The sequence below is a fragment of the Herpailurus yagouaroundi genome, unplaced genomic scaffold (genome assembly GCF_014898765.1).
Source record: "Herpailurus yagouaroundi ecotype Mexico unplaced genomic scaffold, PumYag 208, whole genome shotgun sequence".
Taxonomy (NCBI): Eukaryota; Metazoa; Chordata; class Mammalia; order Carnivora; family Felidae; genus Herpailurus; species Herpailurus yagouaroundi.
Window position 1 is genome coordinate 12,248,235 of NW_024412439.1, and position 24,686 is coordinate 12,272,920.

General features: G+C 64.2%; 1 protein-coding gene across 1 annotated transcript in view; it reads right to left on the minus strand.

The window, feature by feature from the left end:
• The window catches only part of SPNS2 (SPNS lysolipid transporter 2, sphingosine-1-phosphate), a gene marked incomplete at its 5' end in the record, with an annotated part of 33,437 nt that extends 8,752 nt beyond the window's left edge, over positions 1–24,685 (minus strand). The window contains 6 exons of the mRNA XM_040452954.1: positions 21–163; positions 966–1,032; positions 1,192–1,343; positions 4,988–5,124; positions 13,101–13,166; positions 24,442–24,685. Of these exons, the coding sequence (XP_040308888.1) occupies positions 21–163; positions 966–1,032; positions 1,192–1,343; positions 4,988–5,124; positions 13,101–13,166; positions 24,442–24,685 (809 nt within the window). The remainder of the gene's footprint in view (positions 1–20; positions 164–965; positions 1,033–1,191; positions 1,344–4,987; positions 5,125–13,100; positions 13,167–24,441) is intronic.
• Position 24,686: the final 1 nt, after the last annotated feature.

Below are 24,686 nucleotides of genomic sequence, written 5' to 3' on the forward strand. Positions count from 1 at the left end.
GCCCCCCCGGCAGCGCTCACTTGCGGATCAGGGCCTTCATGTCTCGGAGCCACGAGGTCCGCACCTTGAGCTGCCCCCCAAGCTGGTCAGCGTGGCCTCTCTTGGTGGCCGGGACCAGGATCAGGATGAGTGTTCCTGTGATCATGCCCACGATGGGGGACACCTGGTAGGGCAGGAGTAGGTCAGGCAGGTGGGGCCCCAGGGCCCAGGGGGCTGTCACTGTTTCGCCAAGAGCAAGCCCCCAGGAGGGCCGGGGTGGGAGGAGGCGGAAGGAGAGCGAACTGACCACCGGGCGGACGAACACGTGGAAAGACAGCCTGACAGACTCTGGAATCGAGGCTGGGGCCTGGGGGCCGGGACTCTGGCTGGCATGAAGCCCCAGCTGAGGGATGGGGTGGGTCTGCCCCGTGGGGAACAGAGCCGCCACGGCCCCGGGCCCTTCCGGGTGGAGGAGGACACCCTGGCGGCCCGCATTCCAAGACACCAGCCCCTCCGGCAGCTGGAGCCCAGGGAGGCCCGTCCCCACCCCCGCGAGCCCAGGGCGGAGGGAGTTCCTCTCCACGCGCCCCATCAAGAAATTCCACGGAGGCTGCTTCCTTCCTGCTTTTGAGGAAAAAACACTTTGTCTTAAGCTTCCGTTGCTCTGCGAGACTGGGGATCTCTGTTTCCTCCGATCGCGCTGTCCTGGGGCCTGGGCAGGCTTGCCTGAATCCTCCCTCGGGACAGGAAGGGGCTCCAGCCCCCCGGGCCCCCCCCCCCCCCCCCCGCACAGAGGTCTCCTCTCAGCCCTGCCCTCCCACAGCGCCAGGCTCGAGCAGGATGCGCCTCCGCGGACCTGGAACTTCCTGACACGTGGGAGAGTCCCTTGTCCCGTCCTGGGGCCCTGAGGCCGCAGGGCCACTGGGTCTGGCCCCCCAGCTCCCCATGCGCACGGATCCACGGACCCCAGGCTGGGGTGTCCTTACCCGCAAGGCCCAGCGCCAGTCTCCAGCCGCCTGCTTCACGCTGGAGCCCGTGATGTAGCCCAGGCCGCTGCAGACGAGACAGCGCGGGGGACGGTGTACTCGCCAGCCCGGGGGCGGCCGGCCGCCCACCCCACCCCACCCCACCTGCTGGCCGCCGCCGCGCGTCCGGGTCGCAGAGCGCCAGCTTCGGGGACGGGGGTGCCGGGACGCGCGCGGGGACCCTCACCTGCCCAGAGGGATGGCAAAGTAGAAGACGGACAGCATGAGCGTGCGCGTATTCTTGGCGAAGAGGTCGCCGATGACGGTGGGCGCGATGGTGGAGTAGCTGGCCTCGCCGACGCCCACCAGCCCCCGCGACAGGACCAGCAGCCAGAAGTGCTACAGCCAGAAGAGCGGAGGCCGCTGGCTCCTCGGCCTGGCCCGCCCGGGAGCCGGCCCACGGGATGGAGCCCAACGCCGCCTCGGCGGCGAGGACCCCCGGGCCCCCGGGCCCCCCCACCCCCACAAGCCCAGCACGGGGTTGGCACCGGTCTTCCGCAGGTTGGCGGCTGTAAGCGCGGCCACCTCCTCCGGGGGGCCCCGGCCCCACCTTGGGAGCTTCAAGTCACCCCGCTCACGTCCCACCCCGGGCAGGGCAGCTGGGCTGGCCCTGGCAGCACTGAGGACCCTGCGTGCACGAGGAGTGGGCAGTGCCCCCCCCCACCCCCGCCACATGTCAAAGCGGGAAGCCCAGCTGAGCCAGGAAGGGTGGGGCCGTGCCAGCTGCCAGGGTCCTCCCCCTCGGATGTGGACCCGGGCCCTCCGCCCCCCCCCCCCAGCTGCCCAGGGCCCGAGAACCCAGCCTGGCCATCTTTCCCCGGCCCCACCCTGACCACCCATCCGGCCGGCCAACGCCGCCCACAGGCTACCCTGCTCAGTCTCCCGCTTCCCTCCCTCCACCTGCCCGTCTCCGTCCGGGCCGGCCCTCTGCATTGTCGACTGCCCGTCCAGCCCCGCGCCTCTCCTCCGCCTCTGTTGTCCCCCGCCTGCTCGCCTCGGTCCCTCTCTCTGGGGGTCACCTGCCCGCGTTGCCGTTGGGTCGTCCTGTATCGGTTTCCATTAGCCTTTTACACATCACGTGTACCGATCCTTTGTTTAATGTGACGCCTCCAGCCACCGACGGCCTCCGGACTGCACATCTCGCTCAGGCCCCATCCCCAAATGACAAAAAATACCCTCTAACACGCTGTTTGCGAGACGCTGGAGGCGAGATTTCCTCCTCGGCAGGAGAGCAGGTGGACGGGACGTCCTGTGGGTCCCCGGGCCTCCCCAGGAACCCCCTCCTTGTGCGTGTGTCACGCTTCCTCCCTCCCTGTTCCCGCACACGCACGTGCCCCCACATGCTTTCCAAACAGGGACGTAAAGGGGACGGTTCCGTGCCTCCTGCCCCGCACCTCGCCTCTGCCCTCAGTCACGCGTCGTGGAAGCCGGCCCATCGACGCCGGCTAACAAAGACCCGTTCACGCTTGCTTCTCCTGCCACGAAGACACCCGTCTTTCCGGGCGTGCACGGCACGGTCCCGCTGTCCTCCGAGACCGTCACAAACGCCCGTGTGCGCGTGTGCCGCTCCGCGTGCACGAGCCGGGGTTTCTCTCCCGGGTACACACCTCGAAGTCAGAGGCCGGGCCGCGGGCCGCGCTCCCGTGGCACTCTGCAGGACCCTGCGGCTCTGCTCTCCGCAGAGGCCCCGCCAATTTGCACCGCCAGCAGCAGCTTCAGTAACACTTGGTGTCCTCACCTCCCTAATTATGGCCCATCTGATGGGTGTGAAGCGTTATCTCGTTGTCGTTTCAATTTGCATTTCCCTGCTGACTTGAGACCGACACCGGGCACCGGCTCCTCCTGGGACGGCCGGTCCTCGTCCTCCGCCCGCTTTCCTACGGGCTCGTCCGGCTTTTTCCGGCCGATTTCTAGCTCCCGGTTTTTAGACTTTGCTTTTCCCCTTATTTTCGCCTGTCTGGAACTTATTTTGAAGCAGGGTTTAGCTTTCATCCAGGTGCACGGTCAATCCTCCACAAGCCCCCCGAGGCACACCTGTCACCCCCACGGAAGGGACCGTTTCACCGTCGGCCTGCTGCTTTGGTTAAGCGGCCACCCCGTGATGACCAACGGGGCAGGCCACCTCCACGGCCACTTTTCACAATGTTCCTGGACGTTTTCTCTGCCAAATGAACTTCAGGATCCCACTGCCGACGCTCGCCAACACCCCTCCCCCCCTCCCCGCCCCGCGGGGCCCCCGGACCGGGGCGGCCGTGAGTCTACAGACTAACTGGGGCGATCCCTCTCTCCGCCTCCGCCGGCCCGCCCTCCCTCCCACACCCGGGCACCGGCGTCGCGGTCCCCAGAAGCTTCTGGTCCAGGCCCCATTTTCGACCGTGGCCGACAGACTCTACTGACACTCTGGCCCGACCCTCCTCCGTGAAGCCACGTTGTACCCGCAAACCTGCCTGTTCCTTCCGCCCCTGCCTCCGGCCTCTTCTGGGCCAGCGTCAACCTCCGGAGGAAGCCCAGACCCTGAAGTGCTCCACCACCTGGCTCCCGCCTTCCTTTCCAGCCAAAACACTCTCCTCCGTTGTGGACCCACCGACACGCCCACCGTCAGTGCCTCTGTGGGCTTGCTCCCCCTGCCATCCTGTCCACCAAAGGCCTCATCACCCTATTCCACCTGCCTAGCTCAAATGCCACCTCCTCCAGGAAGTTCTCCCTGGCCCCATGGATTTCAAGAGACAGCTCTCTCTTGGGTCAGGGCTCTCGGCACCTTGCACATCCTAAAGGCTGTGAACGTGGGGCGCCTGTCACATCTTCCCACACCCAGCCCGGGAGCCCCCAAGGACGGAGAGAGGGTCTGCTCCTTTATGCCGGAGGCCAAAAGCTCCTTGAAGACAGATCTTGGTCTTTGCTCCTTCCTCCTGTATTTCCCTCTACGGCAGCCACCATGTGATTGTCCTTCCTCTGCTCGAACACTCCTGCCGATGGGAGACTCACTACCTATCAAAGCAACATATCTCCCTTGTGGATCAGAAGAGCAGAAGTGACAGTTGGTTGAATGCCGCCACGGTCCGCCGTCTGGGCACTCATCGGCTCGGCGATTTCCCACAATAAACCTTCCGGCGGGGAAACACTAGTCCCATTTTACAGATGAAGGAACCGAGGCTCAGGGAGATCTCTCCAGATCACAAGGCTGAACAGACAACAGAGTTGGGACATTCGCACCCGGACTGTGGGAGCTGAGTAAGAAACACCTTCCTCATGTTGAAATGATGTTTGCCGCCCTAGGACTCTGACCCAAGGAGTCAGCTGGTGGTTGGGCAAAGAGCACACCGAGCGGGGCGCCCGGCCGGCTCAGTCAGTACGCGTGTGACTCTTGACCTTGGGGACACGAGTTCAAGCCCCATTTTGGGCGCAGAGTTTACTTTAAAAAAATAAAGTAAAAGGGCGCTGGGTGGCTCACGGTCAGCTGAGTGCCCGACTCCTGACCTTGGCTCAGGTCGTGATCCCAAGGTCACGGAATCAAGCCCCACATCGGGCTCTGCGCTGAGCTCGGAGCCTGCTTGGGATTCTCTCTCTCTCTCTGCCCCTCCCCCATTCACACTCAAGCTCTCTTAAAAACAACGAAAAGGAGGAAACCGCGCAAGGCACAGAGAGGGGCCGTGACTCACCTGGGGTCACACGGCAAGGTGCTGGCAGAGCTGGGACTAGAATAAAGGGCCCTGCCTCCTGGACCAGACTGGTTCTGCCATTCCTTGCATCGTCCCCCAAGTCAAGGCAGGTCGGAAAGAGGGTGCCACGCGGGGCTCGGCTAGGCTCGCAGCGGGGAGGCCCTTTCCGTAGCCAGGCCAGCTTACAAAAGCAGCCATGACGCCCCCCCTCCCCCGCCCCCCCAACCCCTGCTCTGGGAAGACAGCGCCTGAGGCTCCAGCAGAGAGGCGGGAACGAAGCCGGGCGAGGGGGGGTGGGGGGCGGGGGCAGAGGAGCCGACGCACCTGCCGGGGGATGAAGGAACTGGAGAAGGTGACCGCCGACCAGAAGAAGACGCCACAGCTGAGGATCACCTTCCTGTTGAAGCGGTCACCCAGATAGCCGAAGATGGGGGCGGCCACCATGAAACTGCAGATGAACACTGCGGGGAGAGGAGGCCGTGACACGGGGCCAGAGGCGACCCCACGACCCGCCCGCCTCCCCGCGGGCCCAGCTTGTCCGGCGGGTGACCCTCGGGGGACTTGAGCGAAAGAGGACAGATTCACCGAGCGGTTGACGTGGCAGGAGCCACGTCAGGAGCTCACCGAACCTGGGGCCTTGTGGGTCCGTGCAAGGCCACCTCCTCGCAAAAGAGGGGAGGCAAGACTCGCCCGAGGCCCCACCGGCGGCAAAAGCCCCGCGGGGACCTGATCCCCTGTGTGTCCGACCCCGGAGCCAGTGTCCTCGTACCTCGTCACGCTGCTGTCCTTCTTATACTTGGGAGAGAGGTTCGGAGAGGGGAAGGGACCCACCCAAGGTCACACAGCAAACCGGGACGGAACAGGGCCCAGAACCCCAGTCTTCCACCTGCCAGGTCATGCAGTCACACTCACTCCTCACTCCCCACAGGCTGGAGAGGCTTTACTGGCGTCTGGAAACACTGTCGTTCATTCGCTCACTCTTTCACTCATTCAACAAAACAGGCAAAAATCCCTGCCTTCCTGGGCAGGAGAAAGAAACCATAGAATGCAAAATAGAGTACATCAGATGGTGGCAAATGCTAAGGAGGGGAAAAGGGCAGAGACGGGAGACAGGAAACGTGTGTGACACAGAGAAAGAAGGGCCAGAGAGGTGACATTTCAGTGAAGACCTGGAGGAGGTAAGGAAAAAAAATCATGCAAACACTGGGGCCAGTGCAAAGGCCCTGAGGCAGGAGTATGCTTAGCACATGTGAAGAATAGCATAGAGGCCAGAACGGCTGGAGCAGAAGGAAGGAGGGAGGAAGGCCGGACGAGCCAGGGCCTGTGGCCCACCGTGGGCACTGTGGCTTCTACGGCTGAGAGAGGGCACAGAGCAGGGAGTGATCTGACCTGGTTTTGTTCTAGAACGAGACAGAAGACTCCATGGGGAGCGATGGGAGGGGCCTTGGGGCCCCAGGTGGGACCTAGAGGCCCAGCAAGGCAGGGCAGGCCCTAGGGGTCAGGGAACAAGGAGCTCCCCCAGGCCTCCCCCCTGCAAGGCGGTCCCACAGCTGACGGACAGATGGCCAGACAAAGGCCGAGGGTGGGCAGACGAGGTGGCCGGTTGGCCGGGCTCTGACCGCCAGGCTGAGTGTGCACACGGGCTGGGCTTCTCCCTCAGACAGAGGTGGGGGGGGGTGAAGGATGCACTCGGTGAAGGAGGGGAGAGGGCCGGGCCGGAGGAGAGTGAGGGTCTCCCTCTTGTCCCAGTGAGGACGGGGTGTGGCCGCAGGGGAAACTGGGGCTTGGGCAGCATCAGCACAGAGGGGCGCGACCTGGGCCCAAAGTGAGCTCTGATCCTTCCCAGCTGGGTGACGTTGAGCAGCAGGTCGCCACCTCTCTGTTCTCAGTTCACTGGTGTCCTGATAAACGTCCAACGACGGACTCCAGTAAAGGGGGGATGGGGGCGGGGGGAGGGATGTGGTGTTTGCCAACTGTTGCCGACTGTCGAGGGGTGAACACGCCCACCGTGGCTGCCCGTGGCTGCGGTGTGATGTCACCGACCCGAGTCACAGGAGGTGGGTCTCGGGAGCGCCGCCGCGAAGGCAGATCGATGGCGTAAATGGCCTCAGGGACACAGATAATGGTAGAATGCAGGGACCTGACTAGGGAAGGATGCGTTCTGAGTATTTACTACCTTCGTTTTTAACACAAGATGCTTAACCACAAGTGTACATAATTCAGTTGTCGCTAAGGGTCGCGTTCAGCTACCGGCTCGCATGATGCCTGAGAATTAACACACAGCCTCTCGCGGGCTGGTCGAGGCCGCCGCCCCGCCAGCTTCCTCATCCGCCAAATGAACATAAAAATAGCAAGGCCCCGGGGGCCGAGCCAGCGCGGCGTGAGATAAAGCGCAAGGTGCTCTGCCACGCCCCGCCCGGAGCACGGCCTCGGTCAACACCGGGTCCTTGTTTAGATTCATCCACACAGAAATTACTTCCTCATATCTAGAAAAAGAACTTTTCCTGCTGGGCCTGCCTCACAGGACCTGCCTGAGATCAGACCAGGATGCGGGCAGAAAAGCAACGTTGATCCTTTAGGACTTACGCACATTAGGGGGAGGAGGGAGGACGGTTCCCTCTGGGCCTGTCTGCGCCAAGCGGGGAGAGGGCACAAGGAACCGGAGGAAGAGTGAGCCCTGTCCGGCCGGGGGGCAGAGCCTATCCGTGGGCTGCCCAGCTCGAAGGGGCTAGGATGCCAGGAGAGCCACTGAGAGGGCCAACTCCTGCCAGGATGGCGAAGAGAGGCTTCACGGAGGCGGCGATGTCAGAGCTGGGCATTGAAGGGTGCACGGGAGTTTGCCAGCGACGATGATGCTTAAAACCAAGAATACATACTAAAATATAAATCACAAATCTTATAAGCAATACCGTGCAACGGTTAGGGAGGCACGATGCTCACGGCTAACGAGAACCTTGGTTGTCGCTCACGGAACACTTGTAGACAGGCCTGAGCCCGCCCTGGACGTAAGCACAGGCTTCTCACTTGCCCCTCACGACTACCTTCGTCCCGCAGAAAGGTGCCAGAGGCCGAAAGGCGTTTGTCCCACGCCAGGGTCTAAGCCACACTAGGACACGGCATGTCTGTCCTCCTGCAGGGGTGGACAGGGCCCGGGGGGAGAGCCAGGCCGCCGTCCCCACCACCTGGCCTGCGGCAGGGCAGGAGGGCGGCCCCGACTTCGCGACCCTGGCTCCCCGCCAGCCATCCAAGTGGACCGAGTCACAGGGGACTCCGGTGGGAGCAGGTCCCCACGCTCACCGCTGGGTCCCAAGCACCCACCCGTCCCCACCGTGTCATCCCGTGTTGGAGCTGGGTCACCAACAGCTGGAAGAACCTGCCCAGAACTGCACAGTGACCCTCCTGCCCCCAGACGCCCTGCACCCTCAGCGCTGTCCCCTTGGGGACAAGGGCGTCCAGGGGCACAAGGGAGAGCAGCCCTCCCCTCTGCTACGGACAGACAGGTAAGAGGACGTTCCCAGGCCCTCAGGTGCATCACGGGCCAGCAGAGGGGCCTCGATGCAATCAGGGCAGGGACAGGAGGAAAAATGCTCCTGGCAGAAGAAACAGCAGCGGCAAAGGCCTGGAACCTTGTCCTGCCGGCCTAGAAACTTCCACTCCCCCCCCCCCACCCCAGCCCTATAGTCTTTGCTGGAAGAGAGCTTTCTGGGCGGCCTGGCTGCCCCACCCAGACCTCGGTGGGGGTGGCCTTCCCAGCAGCTCCCGCACAAGGACATCCTGCAGTCAGGGCACGGGGAAGCCCTGTCTTGGCTCACGTGTGCTGAGCCCACAGGACGGGGACAATGGGGCTGCGGGCAGGGGGGGCGGGGGGGCGTGGTGAGCCAGCCCACAGGATGGGCAGGATGGGGACAATGGGGCCGCGGGCAAGGGGGGGGGGGGAGGGGGGCAGCGTGGGAGGAGCCACCTTGCAGAACGACTTCATGCGGTGTCCCCGCCCCACAGGAATGCCCAGGGGCCTTCTCCTCTGGGGCCCTCAGAGGGTCCAGCCCCCAGAAGTCCGGAACCACCCCACTGAGGACCCTGTGACCCTCTGATCCCACCCGGGAGCTGCTCCCAGGGTGCATGTGGCCCTGTCTGATCCCAGAAGCTGGTCCTGGGGCAGGGGCAGGTGAGGCCTGAGCTGGGGGAGCCCTGGACGCCCCGTCGGTGGCCTTGGAGCTCACGTCCAGCCCCCACCTCAGCCTGGGCTGAACCAGGGCTATTTTTACAGAGTCCAGATCCGGCTGACCTGTCGTTCGGGGAGATATGCCATCCTGCACCTCCCGTGGGCGGGGAGGGTGTCCGGCCGGCTCTGCCCACAGGGTGTGGACGGGACGCCCAGGCAGCCAGGCCACGGGGAGGCCCCATCGCTGCCTGCAGGGCCACCAAGCTCGGACTTCCTGTAGGAAGAAGGGGGCCGCTCCTCCCTCCCACCGCTCAGGATACAAGCCCTGGGACGGCCCCTCGGGCCTCAGGGAGACCGGTCCTAGGGCCCCCCCCCCCCCGACAGGCTGGGGGAACCGCCATGGGGGCTGCCTGACTATGAAGCAGGCCACTGCAGAAGTGGGGAGGAGAGCAAGGCCAGCAGGACACTCTACCCGAAGCAGGGCCGCCGTCTGGTTTCGGTCTGAGCTGGCTCTTCCTCTGTCCTGGCACGTCCTGGCACGTCCTCGTGACCCCACCAACCCCAGCCCTGAGCTGCCTTCCAGCGCCCTCCCCCACCACCCGCCCCAGAGAGAGCATCCCCATGCAGACGTCTAACGGGGCCATGCCTGCCCCAAAGCCTCCTCTGGCTCCCTACTGCCCTAAGACCAAAGCCACAGGCCCTTCACGATGTGCCCCTGTCCCCCGCCCAGCCTCCTTCCTTCTGGGGGGAGGGGGGCAAACACGAGTCCCCAGAGCCTCCAATCTGCTCCCCTTCCACAGACCCAGCTTCTGATCCACTCACTCTCTCTTCGGCTGGGTCTACACTGCTGACGTCCAGGGCTCACGGTTTTCACTTCCAGAATTGTGAATTCAGCTTTTCAGTCCCTATTCCTTTCCAATAAGGTGCTATCCCTGTCTTACAAATTCTACTCTTTCTTTGGAACCGTGGAAATGAAGCACATAGGACGTTAAAGTCTGTTAAGGCAAACCTACAGCCTGAAATTCCTCGGGGATCGGGTCGCCTGCTTTCTGGGATCCGTTGCCCCCTCCCACAAAGGCTTCCTCCTCGTGGGCTCTGCCCACGCTCAGTCTGCCTTCAGTGGGCACCGTCATCTGTGCCCCACACGGGCCCTGGGGCACAAAGGCTCCCGTCAGGAGCCGCACCTGCAGAAGGGGCCGCAAAGCCCGGGCCGCACGGAGCAGGCTCTCGGCACACAGCCAGAGCCGGGACGGAGATCTCACAGGCAGAAAAAGTGCCCACGGGCCGCCTGCGGGCACAGCCAGAAGTCAGGGGGCTTGCCCCGGGCTCGGGGTGGAAATCGCGTCACCCCCACGATGCTGGACCCCAAGCCTGCACGGGGCCGACCCTGCAAGAAATCCCCGGGGCCCGGACGCTGGGCCGGAGTGGGCGGTCGATCCCTGGATGAATGTGGGTGACAGCTTCCTGCAGCCTCGTCGCGCTAGTCTCTTTACTCTTTATGTAGATTTAAAATGTTTCATCATAAAAATGTTTACACTAAAAATACCGTAACAAGCTTCTGTGACAGATACTGGTCCCCAGGCGCCCTGCACCACTTGGCTTTAATACCAGCTTCCTCTCCTGCTCCCCGGTTTAATTCCCTGCTGCTGGCACCTGGGAATCCCCCTGCCAGTCTTAGCTTTCAAGCTCAGCTATGTAATTTAAGTGTTTTCTTGGCATATTTTACGCAGCGTGGAGTGGGGGGGAGGGTTTCTCACATCTGCTCAATCTGACACACTGACTGGAAGCCCTATGCCCTGAACAAACTCTAACACATCCTTCAAAGCCCCGCTCAAATGTCCCCTCCTCAGGGGGGTCTGATCCACCTGCCACCAGGCAGAGCTAGGTGTGCCCTCGCTGCTGTCCCCCCAGGCTCCCCCGCCCCCGGCGGGCCCCCCCCCCCCGCCCCCGTCATGCCTAGGTGGTGACTAGATAGGTTTTCTGTCCCCGGTGATGGGGGCAATCTACTGGAATGCAGGGACAGAGGCTATGGCAGAGCCCAGCAGGAGCTGCCCCTCTGGGTGTAGGCTGTGGAGACCCGGGGCCCCGAGACACCGGGACCAGGGCTGGAGCTCTTCTGCAGGCTTTCCCAGAAGCTTCTGCAGGGGCTCGGGGGCCTGCTCGGGGCTGCCGAAGACAGGCTCTTCCCAAGCCAGGGCTCACGGTCTGGTCCCAAGGGGAAACAGCAGGGGCAGGCCCAGGCCTGACTCTCAGCCGCACCCCCTGCCCTGTCTCCGGGCCCAGCAGCCCCTGGTGCCCACGAACGAGCAGACGGCCCGGCTCTCAGCCCTGGCCCTTTGATCTGGGCAAACACCAGCACCTGGCTGGCGCCCTCCACCTGGCTCCGACCTTATCAGGGGCTTGGGGAAGAGACAGGTGCCTGGGGCCCAGGCCAATTAGGTGATTTTCCTGGTCGCCCACTGAGTCACATCCTGGTCTAGCTGGCCTGGCTCCTTGGCTCAGGTGGCCGAGGGGTGAGGACACTCAGGGAGCCAGCCCGGCAACGCCAGGGGCAGGTGGTAGGGTGGAGGCCACGGGGTAAGGGTCCCTGAGAGACCACGGCCCAGGGGCGCCCACGCTGAGAGCACAGAGACGCCAGACGCTGAGACACGCGGCCAGGCCTCCCCTCCCCAGGTGGAGACGGCGGCACGCGTGGAGCCCCAATCCTGGGCCCGCCGGCCTCCCCGCACGCGACCCCCTGTGAGTCACCAGCAGAGCTGACCTCTGTCCCTTCATCTGGGAAGTGCAGCTGCCCAGGGAGGTTGTGGGGGCAGAACCGACCATGCTGGTGGGGGGGGGGGGGGGGGGGGGGGCCCCCCCCCGCCCCGGGGGGGGGGGGGGGGGGGGGGGGTGGTGTCCACCTCCAGCCAGGTTGCCAGGGGTCAGTAGGGGCCACCATGACTTCTCTGTCCACTAGGAAGGCGGCCAGGGACACCTTGCAATAGGGACAGCACCGCTTGGGGTGGTTGGAGGCTGGGGCGGACCCTGAACACCCCGTCAGTCAGCAAGGCTGAGGCCCAGAGGGGACGGGACCAGGGGCCACAGAGGGAGGGGGCTGGAGAGCTGGGCTGTCTCCTGCCCTGTCCCCACTCCCCACATCTGGCTGAAACTCTCTTCCAGGCTGTGAGTGGCGGTCACTGTGGGCTCAGAGCCCAGGAGGCTGGGGGGGGGGGGTGGGGGAGGGCCAGAGGACAGGTTTGGGCTCCTGTGCTGGGTGAGGGATGTGGGCAGAGGCAGGGGCCGGCCCCCCTCAGGGTTCTGGGTCACACAGCCTTGCCCCTGTGCCAGCTTTCTCAGCTGTCTGTTGGGGCTGCGCCCTGCAGCGATCACCTCGTCTGTCTGAGCCCCAAAACCACCCTGGGAAAGGATCACAGGCCGCAGGGCCTGGCCGAGCGGCTCATGGAGGCTGGCACAGCACATTCTGGAATGCCACCTAGGCAGGTCAGGCAGGTTCCGGGACATAGCCAGCTCGCTCCACTCCTCCCTCCCGGGAGAGCCCAGGCAGGGGAAGGGGTTCACAGGCTGGAATGCAGACCGCGGACTTCCTCCCACACATCTGACCGGGCCTCACAACCACACACCCTCCAGGGCCAGAAGAAATCAGAGCCAAGGAACCGGGCCCTCGGCCACACAGCAAGCATGGGGCCAGGTAGTGGGTCGGCAGGGACAATGGAGACACAGGCCCCCCTGCCCCAGCCCAGGGGGCTCTGGCCCTGCCCCTCCCCACCCCCGCCAGGGAGGAAGCTTCAGGCCCAGGACTAGCCCAGGACCCAGGCACTCAGGCGCTTTCCCTGAGTTTGGAAATGGTTCCCGGACTGGCCGTGGGGATTTCCTGCTTTGACATCTCAGAGACTGTTCCCAGGCTGATGGCGACGGAGGAAATGGGGGTCATGCCATGGAAACAGGGTCACCAAAGGCTCTGCCGCCGTCCTGCCTGGAACCTAAGGAACTCCCTTCATCAGCCTCAGGGCAGACCCTGGGCCCCTGGGTCCTGATGAGGCCCCAGGACCAAAAGAAGGGTCCCCTCTGAGGACTCGGGCCTGTGGCCTCCCAGGGCGCCGCTGGTCCGTTTGCAGGGAGAGTAGCAGAGGCTGGGGAAGCTGGTCTTCTTGAGTGAGGTCAAGAGTGAGGTCTGGACACAAAGCACACGTCCCTTCCAGGGAGTCAGGACCAGGGAGGAGACCCCGCGGGGAGACCCAGCAGGTGTGGGGGGCCTGGCAGGGGAGTGGGCCTCACCTGACTGCAGCAAGCCGGCGCCTCGGTCCTTGACCCCAAACTGCTGCTGGATGTCCAGAAGGACGCCTGGGAGGGAAGACAGAGGGTGCTTATGTCGGATGCCCGGGGCCCCTGTCCCCCACCCCACCTAGGAGACCCCCAGTCTAAGCCCAGCCCGCCCAACCCAGCCCCTTCCACAGAAGGCCACCTCGCCCAGTCTGGCCAGGCCACTGGGGAATCTGCAGGCCAGGCTATGCTCACCCTGGGGGCTTGGGATCCCACCCCCCACTCAGGGACCACTCAGGGCCACTGCAGGGACCTGAGGACAGACGGGCGGGACTCGGGCAAACGCATGCTCGCGCTCACTCAGCTGTCCTCGGGGTTGTAACCAGGACCCCGCTTTTCCGATGCCAGAGCTGAGACACAGAGGGAAGCGGGTAGGGCTTCTTGGGGGGAAGGGGATCCCTGGAGGTCATGCCTGTCCTCCTCCTGAGGCCCCACCACCTCTGCTCTCCCGTTAGGACTTTGCATGTTAAGAGGACTATAACCAGAGGCCACCAACAACCACGGACAGACAAAGCCATGGCTGCGTGGGGGCCGGCAACCTCCTGGAGCCTCCTCACCTCTCACGGCGCCCAGCCTCCCACCCCGCAGGCCCTGGGGGCCCCCACCTCTGCTTATCTCCAAGGACCGCAGGGGGCGGGGCCCCCGGCGCACCCCCCCCCCCCCCCCCCCCCCCCCCGGCCATGACACATCTGCACCGAGAAGGGCTAGGGAGCCAGGAGGAGGAGACAGGGCAGGTTGCCCCGACAGCCCCCCACACAGGGCACGGAAGAAGGGACCTGCCCTCGGGGGTCTCCCAGAGCTCATCAGGATATGGTGATGGCGCACATCACTGAGCAGGAACTGGGCAGACAAGGGAGCTGAGCACGAGAGGTTGAGCCTGCGCCCCAGGTCGTACAGCGGCAAGGCGGCCAAAGCGGCCCCCGGGGCCCCGGAGGAGGGTCCCGCCTGGAGACTGCCCCCCGAACCCCAGGGCCGGGATGCTGAGCCCTCTTCCGGGATGCAGCCTGACACCGAGAGACACTGGCCTCCTCCTCGTGAGTGCCGAGTGGATTCACCCTAATTACCCATAATGAAGAGGCTGTGCGAGGCCCAGTTAATGACTTAATAACTAAGGCGGGCTGTGGTCGTGCCCCGAACGCGGAAGCCAGGGGCCTGTCCCTGTGGACGGAGGGGCCACCAAGTGGGGCCTCCGCGGGTGGCACGGTTGGGCCCAACCTTAGGGCACCACTTACACTCACCTCCCGGCCCCGCAGCCCATTCGCCCCACTTCTGAGCCAGGGCCGCCCTGCCCCTCTCTCTCCCCCACAGTCAGCACCTCCCGTGGCTCCCCAGTGCCTCAGACGCACACTGGCCTCCACCAGGCCACGGGGCTGCAGGCTCAGCCCCTCCAACCCCGCCTCTGGCCTCCCTTCTCAGAACACCCCCACCGCCCCATGCTCTGGACCCCGACTGCCCACAGGTCCTCTACCCTGATTCCTGCCGCTCCTTCAACACTAGTTCAGGTGCCTCTTCTTCTAGGAAGTCTTCCTTGGCTTCTCCCCCTCCTGTCACCCTCAATAAGGCAGGTGCCCCCACATTCCCTGGGCACACTAGGATCAGTGACTTCTGAAGACACGTAGGGACGTGGGTAGGAGCTCGCTGGGCCCACGGTGGCTAAGAGCCACGAATTACTGCTCCCTGCTAAGTTCTAGGTACACGGTGAGGCTCTGCAGATGCGATCTCTACCCCTGCTGCTTCGTCGCATTTTTCACCCCATTTTACATATGAGAAAACGGAGGCCCTGAGAAGTGAAGTAACTTGTCCTATGGCAGGCAAGGGCCCCAGTGAGATTTGAAACAGGCTCTGTTGTCAAAAACCAAAAATGTTTTCTTCTGCCATGCCGCCTCTGCACGCACTTGGCTCTTGCGGGCCCCCAGCCCAGGCCCCGCCACGCAGCCAGCCCCCAGTGGCTGTTTGTGGACAGAGACGCCCCATCCCCACTGCAGTGAGAGCCCCCTCAGGGCAGGGTCGTGGCGGGGCATCTCCGGAACCCAGAACAGACGCCATCACATGTTAGGTGATGGACAGGTGCAGGTGGGAGGTGGCAGGAGGGCGAGACGCCCCTGGGTCACTACGCAGCGGGTGCCTGTCCACAGCCAAGAGGAGGGCACGTCCGGGGAGGAAGGCCGTATCAGCGTGGTCCTCATGAGGCCAGCAGGGGTCCGCAGCGCGGAGAAAACGCCCTTGCGTCCCCTGCCCTGCCCCAGGCATCTCCTAGCCTCCAGACTGGACATGCTCAACCCCCTCCAGCACTTCAAGCCCCAGTGTTTGCCTCTGCCTCCAGGAAGCCCCCCTGACCTCCTCCGATACACAGAGCTCCTGGTAAGAGGGAAGAACATTTTTGCACATCCAGATGGATGTCCTGGAAACTCCTGGGCAGGCCAGACCCCAAGGGCCTTAGGGGCCCTCACCCCAGCACCCTGGAGCCAGGCCTTGGGTCCACCGCCTGAGCTCCAGGCAGAACCTTCCCGGGGCCTGGGGGCAGGGCCTCACTGCAGCCTGGTAGGGACTGTGGCCACAGGCGGGTGAGAGCCGCTGGCCGCTGGCTCGGGAAGCATGTGTCACAGCAGCTCGCCAGCCGCCTGGATGTTCCTCTAGGCTCCCGCCTGGCCTGGGCCCACGAGCCCCTCCCTTCTTCCCACCACGACCTTATTTTTAGCCTCTTTCCTGGAGGCTGAGGTTTGGTGGGTCACAGGACGGGCCTCCTGCCCGGGAGCAGCCTCCCACAGCTGAGGCCAGGCCCCTCCACCAGCCCCGGGCACGCAAGGTGGGGCTCCACACGCAGCCCCCAGCCGCCCACGGCCACAGCTGAGTCGAGCCTCTCCGGGCCCACAGCCAGGACCACCCTCTGCCCACGGGGGTCCCCCTCCCTGGAGCAGCCCGAACATTCTGTCCCACCAACCCCCAGTTACACCTCTCTCTCTAACTCAAGCCCCCAGGGTCTCGCCTCTTGTCCCAGGCCAGCTGTCCCTCCTGCTGCCCCGGGAGCCGGCCCTGGGGCACGTCGGCTTGGGCCTCACTTCTGTCCCCTGCGCGTCAGCTCACAGACACGCGCCCCTCTCCGGCCCCTCTGCCAGCCCCTCAGATTCTCTCCCCACTCAGGCTTCCAGCCACCCAGACTCCCATCCATGGCTCTGCCGCGTCCTCCCTGGTCCCCAAGCCACAGCATGGCACTCCCCAGGGCAGACGGCCCTTGCCTTCCTCGGCCCCCAAGCGGGGGCCTCCAGAGAGTCTCCTTCACCCCCCGGCCCCCTCCTGGCACCCCAGCACCCCTCCTGCAGCCTGCCTCATGGGCACTTAGCCATCTTCTCCTAAGCCCTGGGCAGCAGCTCCAGAGAGCACAGCCCGTCTCTGGACTCAAGGAACAGGTGCCGCGGCCCAGAGGCTGTCACCTGGGTCAGTAACACCCCCGACGACGACAATGTGGGGACGGACATGCGTTCAGGGCTTACCGCTTGCCCGACATGGTTCGCACGGTGCTACCTGGATTAGTTCACCGAGCAGGGCTGCAGTCGTGCTTTGTGGATCCCCGCTGCCGGCCAAATGGAGCCCAGACTACTTCTGGCACCGGAGGCCTCCGTGACCCAGGTGTGCACAACCACCTGGCCTCAGGGTGAGACCCAAGAGTCACTGACACGCTGCCTGGGTGACCTGAACCACCGGCCTGGCCAGCCCTAGGCCCCTGTGGTGTGTACATCACAGCCTACAGGCCTCGGAGCCTTGACTCCAGCCAGGCCCTCTTCCCAGGGAGTCTGTCTACACCGTCGAGGTCTACCGCGTCCAGGGGTCAGACCCAAGGGTGTCTACGAGGGTGTCCCCTAACTCTCTCTCTCTGCAGCTCTTGTTGAAGAGGTGCCCGTAACCTCGAGAGCTGGCTGATCATGGATACTCACGGTGCCACCCCCCGCCACCCCCATCGTGGCTGGTCCGTTGGTAGATCCCAGAGAAGTCAGGTCCAGATCCTAACCTGCTGGGGTCACGCAGGCCTCACAAAGGCCACGACAGAAGAAGAAACTCACACTGACCTCGGGAGCCCCCGGCCCAGCCTCAGATGCACGGCGGAGATGACAAGACCCTGCGGTCTCTTCCTGCCCTTGTCAGCCAGGCCAGGGCACCAGGTCTCAAGTTCACGCCCTCAAACACAGGCATCATCACCCCACATTCACCCTGCCTTTTTCGGAGCAGACGACCTAGCTGAATCCCCAAGAGCGTGGCCTCCAATACCAGACCATCTGGGTTCGACTGCACTTACCCTGCTGTGTGACCTCAGGCAAGTTACTTAACCTCTCTGTATCTCTGTCTTCCTCTGCAATGTACCTTAATTTTAAGATCTGCTTCATATGGTTGTTGTGAGGTTTAGATGGGTTAATCGATGTAAAGTGCTTCGGATGTTGTCTGGCACAGAGTAGGTAGTCCATAAACGTTAAAAACGTGACCACAGATCACTAAGCCGCGGGGTAGGAGCCCCAGCCATGACCAGAGGGCAATGGGAACTCCCACCTCAGTGTTCTTTTCTCTAAAATGGGGCAGATGCCTGCAAGGACAGGGCCTAGGGATCTGAACGGATGGGCCACGGGTCCCAGGGAGGCCTCAGAGCTGGCTCACTCTGGGGAAGGATCACCCTTCTCCGACACTCAGCCGCAGCTCCCGCCCCGGTAATTACAGGAGCCTGAGGGCCTGGCTCTGCTGACCTGGCCCTGCAGGCACCCCCACCCTGCCCCCAGCCGAAGGGGACCAGCCAGGGCGGTCCCTGAGCCAGGACCGGCTCTCAAGCACACTCACCTCTACCTGCCCCTCTGGGAGCATCTGGGTCTGCTCTGAGCCCCGGGCTGCCCGTTCGACAGCCACAGGGTCCCCATACGCCCCACACCCACCCCGAATCCCAATCACGTTTGTTGAACCTACACCGACCCTCCCACCGCGACGCCACCCGACAAACCTGGGTCATTAACGTCACAGGGGCTTCGCGCTCACCTCCACAGGGATCCCGTGAGGCCCCCGGCGCCGGACCCCAGCCCCTCAGGGAGACCCCACTCCTTTTCTAGAGGGCCCGGATTCCAAGCCTGTGCCCCTAAAGAACATTGCAGCTGGGCCTGAAACACAAGTCCCTCTCCCAGGTCCTAGAGAGGAGCCCCCCACCCCCACCCGGGGCTCAGAGCCCTCCCTCCTCCCACCAAGTCTCCGTGCCCAGAGTGGGCGGGGACAGGCAGCCTGGCCTGTGTCCTGTGGTTCTAGTCTATCATTTGGGGCCAGTTTTCCTGGAACCAGACTCGGCCTTAGTAATTTGGGGGCTCTGCACGGCCGCTCCTTCCCTGGAGCAGCCCCCGCCCCACCCCGGTCCCCGGCTGTGCCCTGGCTCGGGGCCTCCCAAGACCACCAGGGCTACCCTTATCATGGTCCGCAGACCCAGGATGAGGCCGGGGCGTGGGGGAGAGAAGCCCACAGACGCTCAGCTGTCCCCCTGCAAGGCCTCATGGCCAAGGCCTTGCTCCTGACCCTCAGATGGCAGACTGAGAGTCGGAGGGTGCCACTGGATAGAGGCCCCAGAGCCAGGCAGGACCTGGCCTCCAAGCCCCCAGACTGGCTCGTGTTCCCCTTCGCCCACCAAACCACAGGAAACAGGCTGTAACCAGCCTCCTCTCCACGTCCACACCAACTGCCCTGGCGTGGATTTGAACCCTGCAACCTAGGAACGGTGAGTGACCCAGTAACACCACCCCCGGGGCACCACACTTCACAGTCTACGAAGCTGAATCGTCCTCCTTGCTTCCCGGACCGTGTCTGGCAAATCCACACTCGCCGGTGAAGGGACCGGAAGGCCTCACGGAGGTGCCCGTCTGCAGGGCGCAGACCCACGGGGAAGCCCCCCCCCCCCCACCTCCACGCTCCGGCCGGCGCATCACCCCTACTCACGTCTTGCTCTAACGTCCGTGCTTCTGCCCTTCACCCGCCGCCCCCAGGCCAGCGGGACAGAGCCAGGCCCAGAGCAGGCCAGCATCCGCAGGACACTGCTGTCCAGTGTGAGCCGGGCCCCACCCAGCGCTGCAAGTGCCCTCTGCCCTCACAGCAGACCCGGCAAAGTCACCTCAGAGCCCTCCTGAATGTGCGGAAGCCGTTCTGCCCGGCGTGGGGGCGAGGAGACTCCCTCCATCGGGGCTGAGGGCTGGGCACGCAGGGCCCTTCCTAACCACTTTCCCAAGTCCCTCCCGGGGATGCGAGGCCCACGGCTCCCTGTGCGCCATGGTCAGGACTCAGGCCCCCGCCTCAGCATCGGGGCCTGGTCCTTCTCGGGGTCGTCCGAGCCTACCAGCGCCTCTTCCGCCCGGGAGGATGGACCGGGGGTCAGGCAGGCCAGGGTCAACCCAACCCGGCCACCCGGTCGCTCCACAAGGCCAAGCCCGGGCCAGCCCCACGTGCACGCTGAGGTGCCAGTGGCCAGCGGGAAACAGCCCTGGGGAAGGCGGGTGCAGGCAGAGCTGGGGAGGGGACAGCAGACAAGAGTTCCCGGGACCAAGTGCCCCACACTAGCCTTGGGAGCAACATCCTGACCACAAAATCACCTGTTGTGTGTCCAGGGCTCAGAGAGGGCCAGGATCTGCCTTAGGTGACAGAGCAAGTCTGGCACAGCCAGGAACAGGAAACTCAGCCTCGCTCAGGGCCCAGTAGGGAGCCGGGCCCCTGGAGCCTGAGGATCAAGCCAGGGTTCTCTGTCTCCCTGGGTCCCATCCCCCTTCTGACCTCAGGACTTCTGCGCCCGCCGCCCCCCCCCCCCACACACACACACGCACACACCCAGGCGGAAACAAAAGCCACTTCCTATCTGGGGAAGCGATGGGACACCTCTCTGAGCAGCTCAGGCCAGGCTGTAACGTGCAGCCCTCCTGCCCCTCACAAAACGGGAAACTAAGGCACGAGCTGGCCGGTCACGCCCTTGGTCCCAGACCAAAGCACTCCCTCTGACGGGTCAACAGCACGCCAGACAAGGTACCTGCAGAGACGGGCAGCTGGTGGTTTGTCATTAGGGCGCTGGCTCTCCAGGCCGGTCGGGCCTCTCACCTGGGCGCTGACCTGCCAGACAGCCACCTTGGAAGGCGGCCCTGGACGCCCCGCCCACCCGGCAGGACCGAAGTGGTGCTGACACTGCAGTGGCCAGGGCAGGGCCACCCAAGGGAACAAGGCCACTGGAGGGGGCGGGGCAGGGCTGCTGTTGGCCATCCGCATCCACCAAGGTAGCCACAGAGCTGGGAGCTTGACGTGGCCTCCACCCACCCAGGTGACCCTGTGACAGGCCCTGGGCGGACAGACTCAACCAGGCGGACACCAGAAGAGCCAAGAGCCCCAGGCAGGCAGCCCCCTCCTGCAGCCAGCTCAGGTATGCGGGGGGAACCCCCAGGCCTGCCGGGCCTGTGTTCCCACCCGGTCCCTGTGCTCTGCTCTCCCCGGCTTTGTGTTAGTGAGCAGTTGCCATGGATACTGGTCTCAGCTTCTTTGGCAGAAAAGGGCTCCCCCAGGGCAGGGCTCTGCCTCTCCTCACCGGGCTCTGCCCCGCCCGGTGCCACCAGCTGGATCAAAGGGAAAGAGCTCAGGAAGGCACAGGTGCCCCAGAGAAGCTGGGGAGGGGTCTCAGCTCCCAACAGCCATTCTCCATTCTCTTCCTGCTGGGCCTGGCTCCAGCCTCCGTCCTGCTCCCATTTCACAGATGGAAGAGTGGGGGCCCGGGGGCCGATGGAGCTCCGGCACCAGGAAGCAGATCGGAGGAGACGGTGCCCGAGCCCTCACCTTTCCCCTGAGCTGGCAGCCGTGACTGGGCTCCAGCCATGGGAGCGGGGGAAGCTGTAGCAGCCTCTGCTCAGAGGCCTCGTGCCCTGGCCAGCAGCAGGGCCAGGCACCCCTGCCTGCACGGAGACAGCAGTGTCCTGGGGGGGTCCTGGTCCCGCTCCTCTCGGCTGCTGCGGGAGCTTGGGTGAGCACCTGTGCTCTCTGGCCTCCAGCATCCCCATCCACACGAGGAGATGTGTGCAGGGGTAGCCCTGGGCTCCTTCCCTTCCACCCCCCTGATAAGCGCCAGAGCTGGGCCTGGCCCTCCTCACCTGCTGCCTGTGCCCTCAGGGGGTTCTCAAGGGGAGGAGGGGAGGCCGTAATTGGCTGGGAATGCTACTTGTTCCCAGGATGGAGACCCGGCCTGGTGGAGGAGGGAGGGGTCCTCAAAAGGGCCTGAAAGGGACTGACCGAAACAAAGAGGCACGGGAAGGACAAGGTGGCCGGGGGCACAGCTTGCACAGAGGCGAGAAGGGGAAAGAGGCTGGCATCTGTGCGGCTCTCCTAAGGGTGCGTGAAAACACTCATTCACTCCGGCAACCTGGGAGGCACCCAGGAGGTGGTGATAACCCAGAAGGCTCAGGTGACACCCCCCAGGTCACCCAGCTGGGGGGGGGGGGAGCTGAAGAGCCTGAACCCAGGTCTGCACTGGCCACTGCAGCGGGACCCCAGCCACCGTGGCTGTGGCTGCCTGAGCCGTGGCCAGTCCCGACTGACCCGTGCTGTAAACGGAGAACACACACCGGGCTGCAAAAGTTAGTATGAAAAAAAAAAAAAAGAGCAAAATATCCCGTTAATAGCTTTTATGTTGATTACATGTGCAAATACATTAGAAATGTGAGGTTGAATAAAATATATGAATCGGTTTCACTTATTTCTTTTTACTTTTTCAACGTGGCTCCTAGAAGTATTTAACTTATATATGCGGCATCATATTCCTCTTGAACAGAGCTAGTTGATCTATACCATAAAGATAGAAACACACACAGCACAGATTTCGAGAAAGAGAGTGGGAAATCCACTGCTGAGGGTCTCAGGAGTCAGGTGGGTCGAACATCAAAGGTGACTGAGCCGTAGAATGTCTGCCCCCTCACCCCCCCCCCCCCCAGCCAGCAGCAGGTGGACTCTGGCCTGGGATGCCCATTCCCCTGCCCTCCCCCTCCAAACACATCAGGCCACAGCAGTTGTCATAGAGACAGTAAATCTCCCTAAAAACTGGACCTGGGGCAGGGGCGTGGGGAAGCCTGCCATGACGAGAGGGAGAGGGAGCCAGGCTTATCCGGAGAGGAAATCTGTGTACGTTGTGTGTTGGGGGTGGGGCAGTGCCGGGACAGGGAGGGATGCATAGCCCAGGCGGGTGTTTGCACAGGGCTTTCCGGACCTTCCTCCCGACGGCCCCACACCCCTCTGAGCCACCGCTCCCCATCCCCCCTTACAAATTCCCTCGAATTTCCTATCCTGTTCTCCCATTCTGACTCTGGGACCCAAGTAGGATGGGAGGCAGATAAGTTCCAGACCTCCCTGATCCCACCCTCTCCCCTCAGTCCCTGGCAGGGTCAGTCTCCCTGAGGATACCAGGGAGGGGTGGGTCTGGGGCCGGGAGAAAACAAGTTGTGCAGTGTCACAATGCCAGAGACAGCACCAATCACCGTCCAGTAGAGATGTGGGAGCCCTCCCAGGCCAAGGCTTGCTGGTAGACCTACCACCTGCCTTCTCGGCACTTCCCAGGCCGTCCTGGACAAGGGGTGCCCAGGGGCCTTGGTCTCCTCCTGTGCACAGAGTCCATTTTGCACCGACCACAGATCCCCGTGCTCGCTGACCTCCCCCCACTTTATGGTGGCACCGAAGCTCCCAGGTCCCAGACAGCACAGCGTGGGGGGCCGGTGCAGCCGGGTGTTCCTGCGTCTTCCTGTTCCCCAGACCACAGTAAGAGCCTCCTGTGGATGGCCCAAGTCAGAAATGGGCGCTACTGGTTCCCACTGCCGCACCCCCCCCCCTTTGCTGCCCCCGCAGCAGAAGGAATAGTGAGCCAAGGGCTTTTGAAAGTGGGAGAGGGGGAGGGGGAACCCATCAGAGTTCCTTCCTTCTACTTGACACAAAACCCTATTCGGCAGAGGAAGACTGAGGCCAGCAGGAGGGAAAGGGACCCAGGTGACACACGGTGGACAGTAGGGCCCACCTCTCTCCATGGCCCCACAAAGTTCTCTTTAGAGTCTGTCCAAAATTCCTCCCGCCACCTTCCCTCCCTCTCTCTCTCTCTCTCTGTCTCTCTCTCTCTTCAGTTGTTCCAGATTTTACTGAGCTGTGGCTAGGCAGGTTCTGGGCCAGCGTGCCATGTAGACAGCCACTGCTCTCCTCCTGCAGGGAGCCCCCCGTACCAGCCTGCCCACAGAGCTTTCATTTCAAGGTTACCCCGTTCTCACCTACAGGCAGCTCAGTCCACGGAAGGCCCTACTCACAGACCCCCTCCCCCCCCCCCCCCCCCCCCGGGAACTGGGGGAGGGGGAGTGAGCAGCCGGAACCCAGTCCATCCCCCAGGGGCCCAGAGATTATCCACCGCACAAACGGGAAACAGACTTAAACACGAGCTGGGACTGGCCCAAGGTCACACACCAAGCAAGTAAGGGGCAAATCTGGGACTAGAACCTGGCTGTTCCACAGACCCCCACCCCGTCCCCAAGGCTGGTTCCCAGAGACGCTCGCACGGGATGAGGCAGCCCCCTCTGCAGCCCCGGTGGCCTGCGCTCTACCCCAGGCCCCCAGCGCCACAGAGCTGGGGGAGGCGGCTTCAGGCCTCCAGCCAGGGCCAGCTGCAAACCGCATCTCGGGTCCCCAGGCGCCGCGGACCCGCCCCGCCCCTCCCTCCGCTCCCCGCAGCCCCGAGCCTTTGTCAGCCACGCGCTCACACACGGATCCGCGCCGCCCGCGCGCACACACCCGGGCTCCCCTGGCGCACACCCGCAAGGGGCGCGCGCGCTCGCCGCCCGCACGCAGGGGAGTGGAGGCGCCGGAGGAAGGAAGGAACTGACCCGCTACGGCCCGACAGACGGCCTGGGCTGGGGGAAGGGGAAGCTGGGGCCGGGGCGGGAGGGGGCGCGGAGGCGAGGACGCGGAGAGACGCGGAGGAGACTCTCGGAGAAGAGGACAACGGATGGGACGTCAGGGCTGGCGAGGACGCGCGGGCTGCTCCGCGGCTGGGGACCCCTCCAACCCCTGGCCCGGCGGGGCGGGGGCGGGGGCGGGGGGCAGGTCCCCGATTGGACCCGTGATTCACGGGCCGTCACTTGCCCAGCGTGCCTGAGCGGAGGGCCCTTAGACACCCCGCTTAAGGCTTGAATACAGGGGCCCTGGGACCAAAGGCTCCCCGGGGAACCTCCAGGCCGGGGGGGTTGGGGGGTGGGGGCTCCTGGCTCTCAGGCTGGGTGGGGCGCTCGCTCACCTGCTACGGTGTACCTGTCCAGGTAGTTGAGCACGTTGCCCAAGCTGAGGATGGCGGCAGCGGCCCCCCGTCCGCGGCCCAAGCTGGCCGGCTTGGGCTGCTGAGCTCCGGGGCCCTTGGCAGCGGCCGCGCAGCCGGGGGTGCCGGGGGTGCCGGGGGTGCCGGGGGGTCCGGACGGCGCCCGCCTCACGCTGCCCGACAGCGTCTGCACCTCGTCGTCCGCGGCCGCGGCTCCCGCGGCGCCC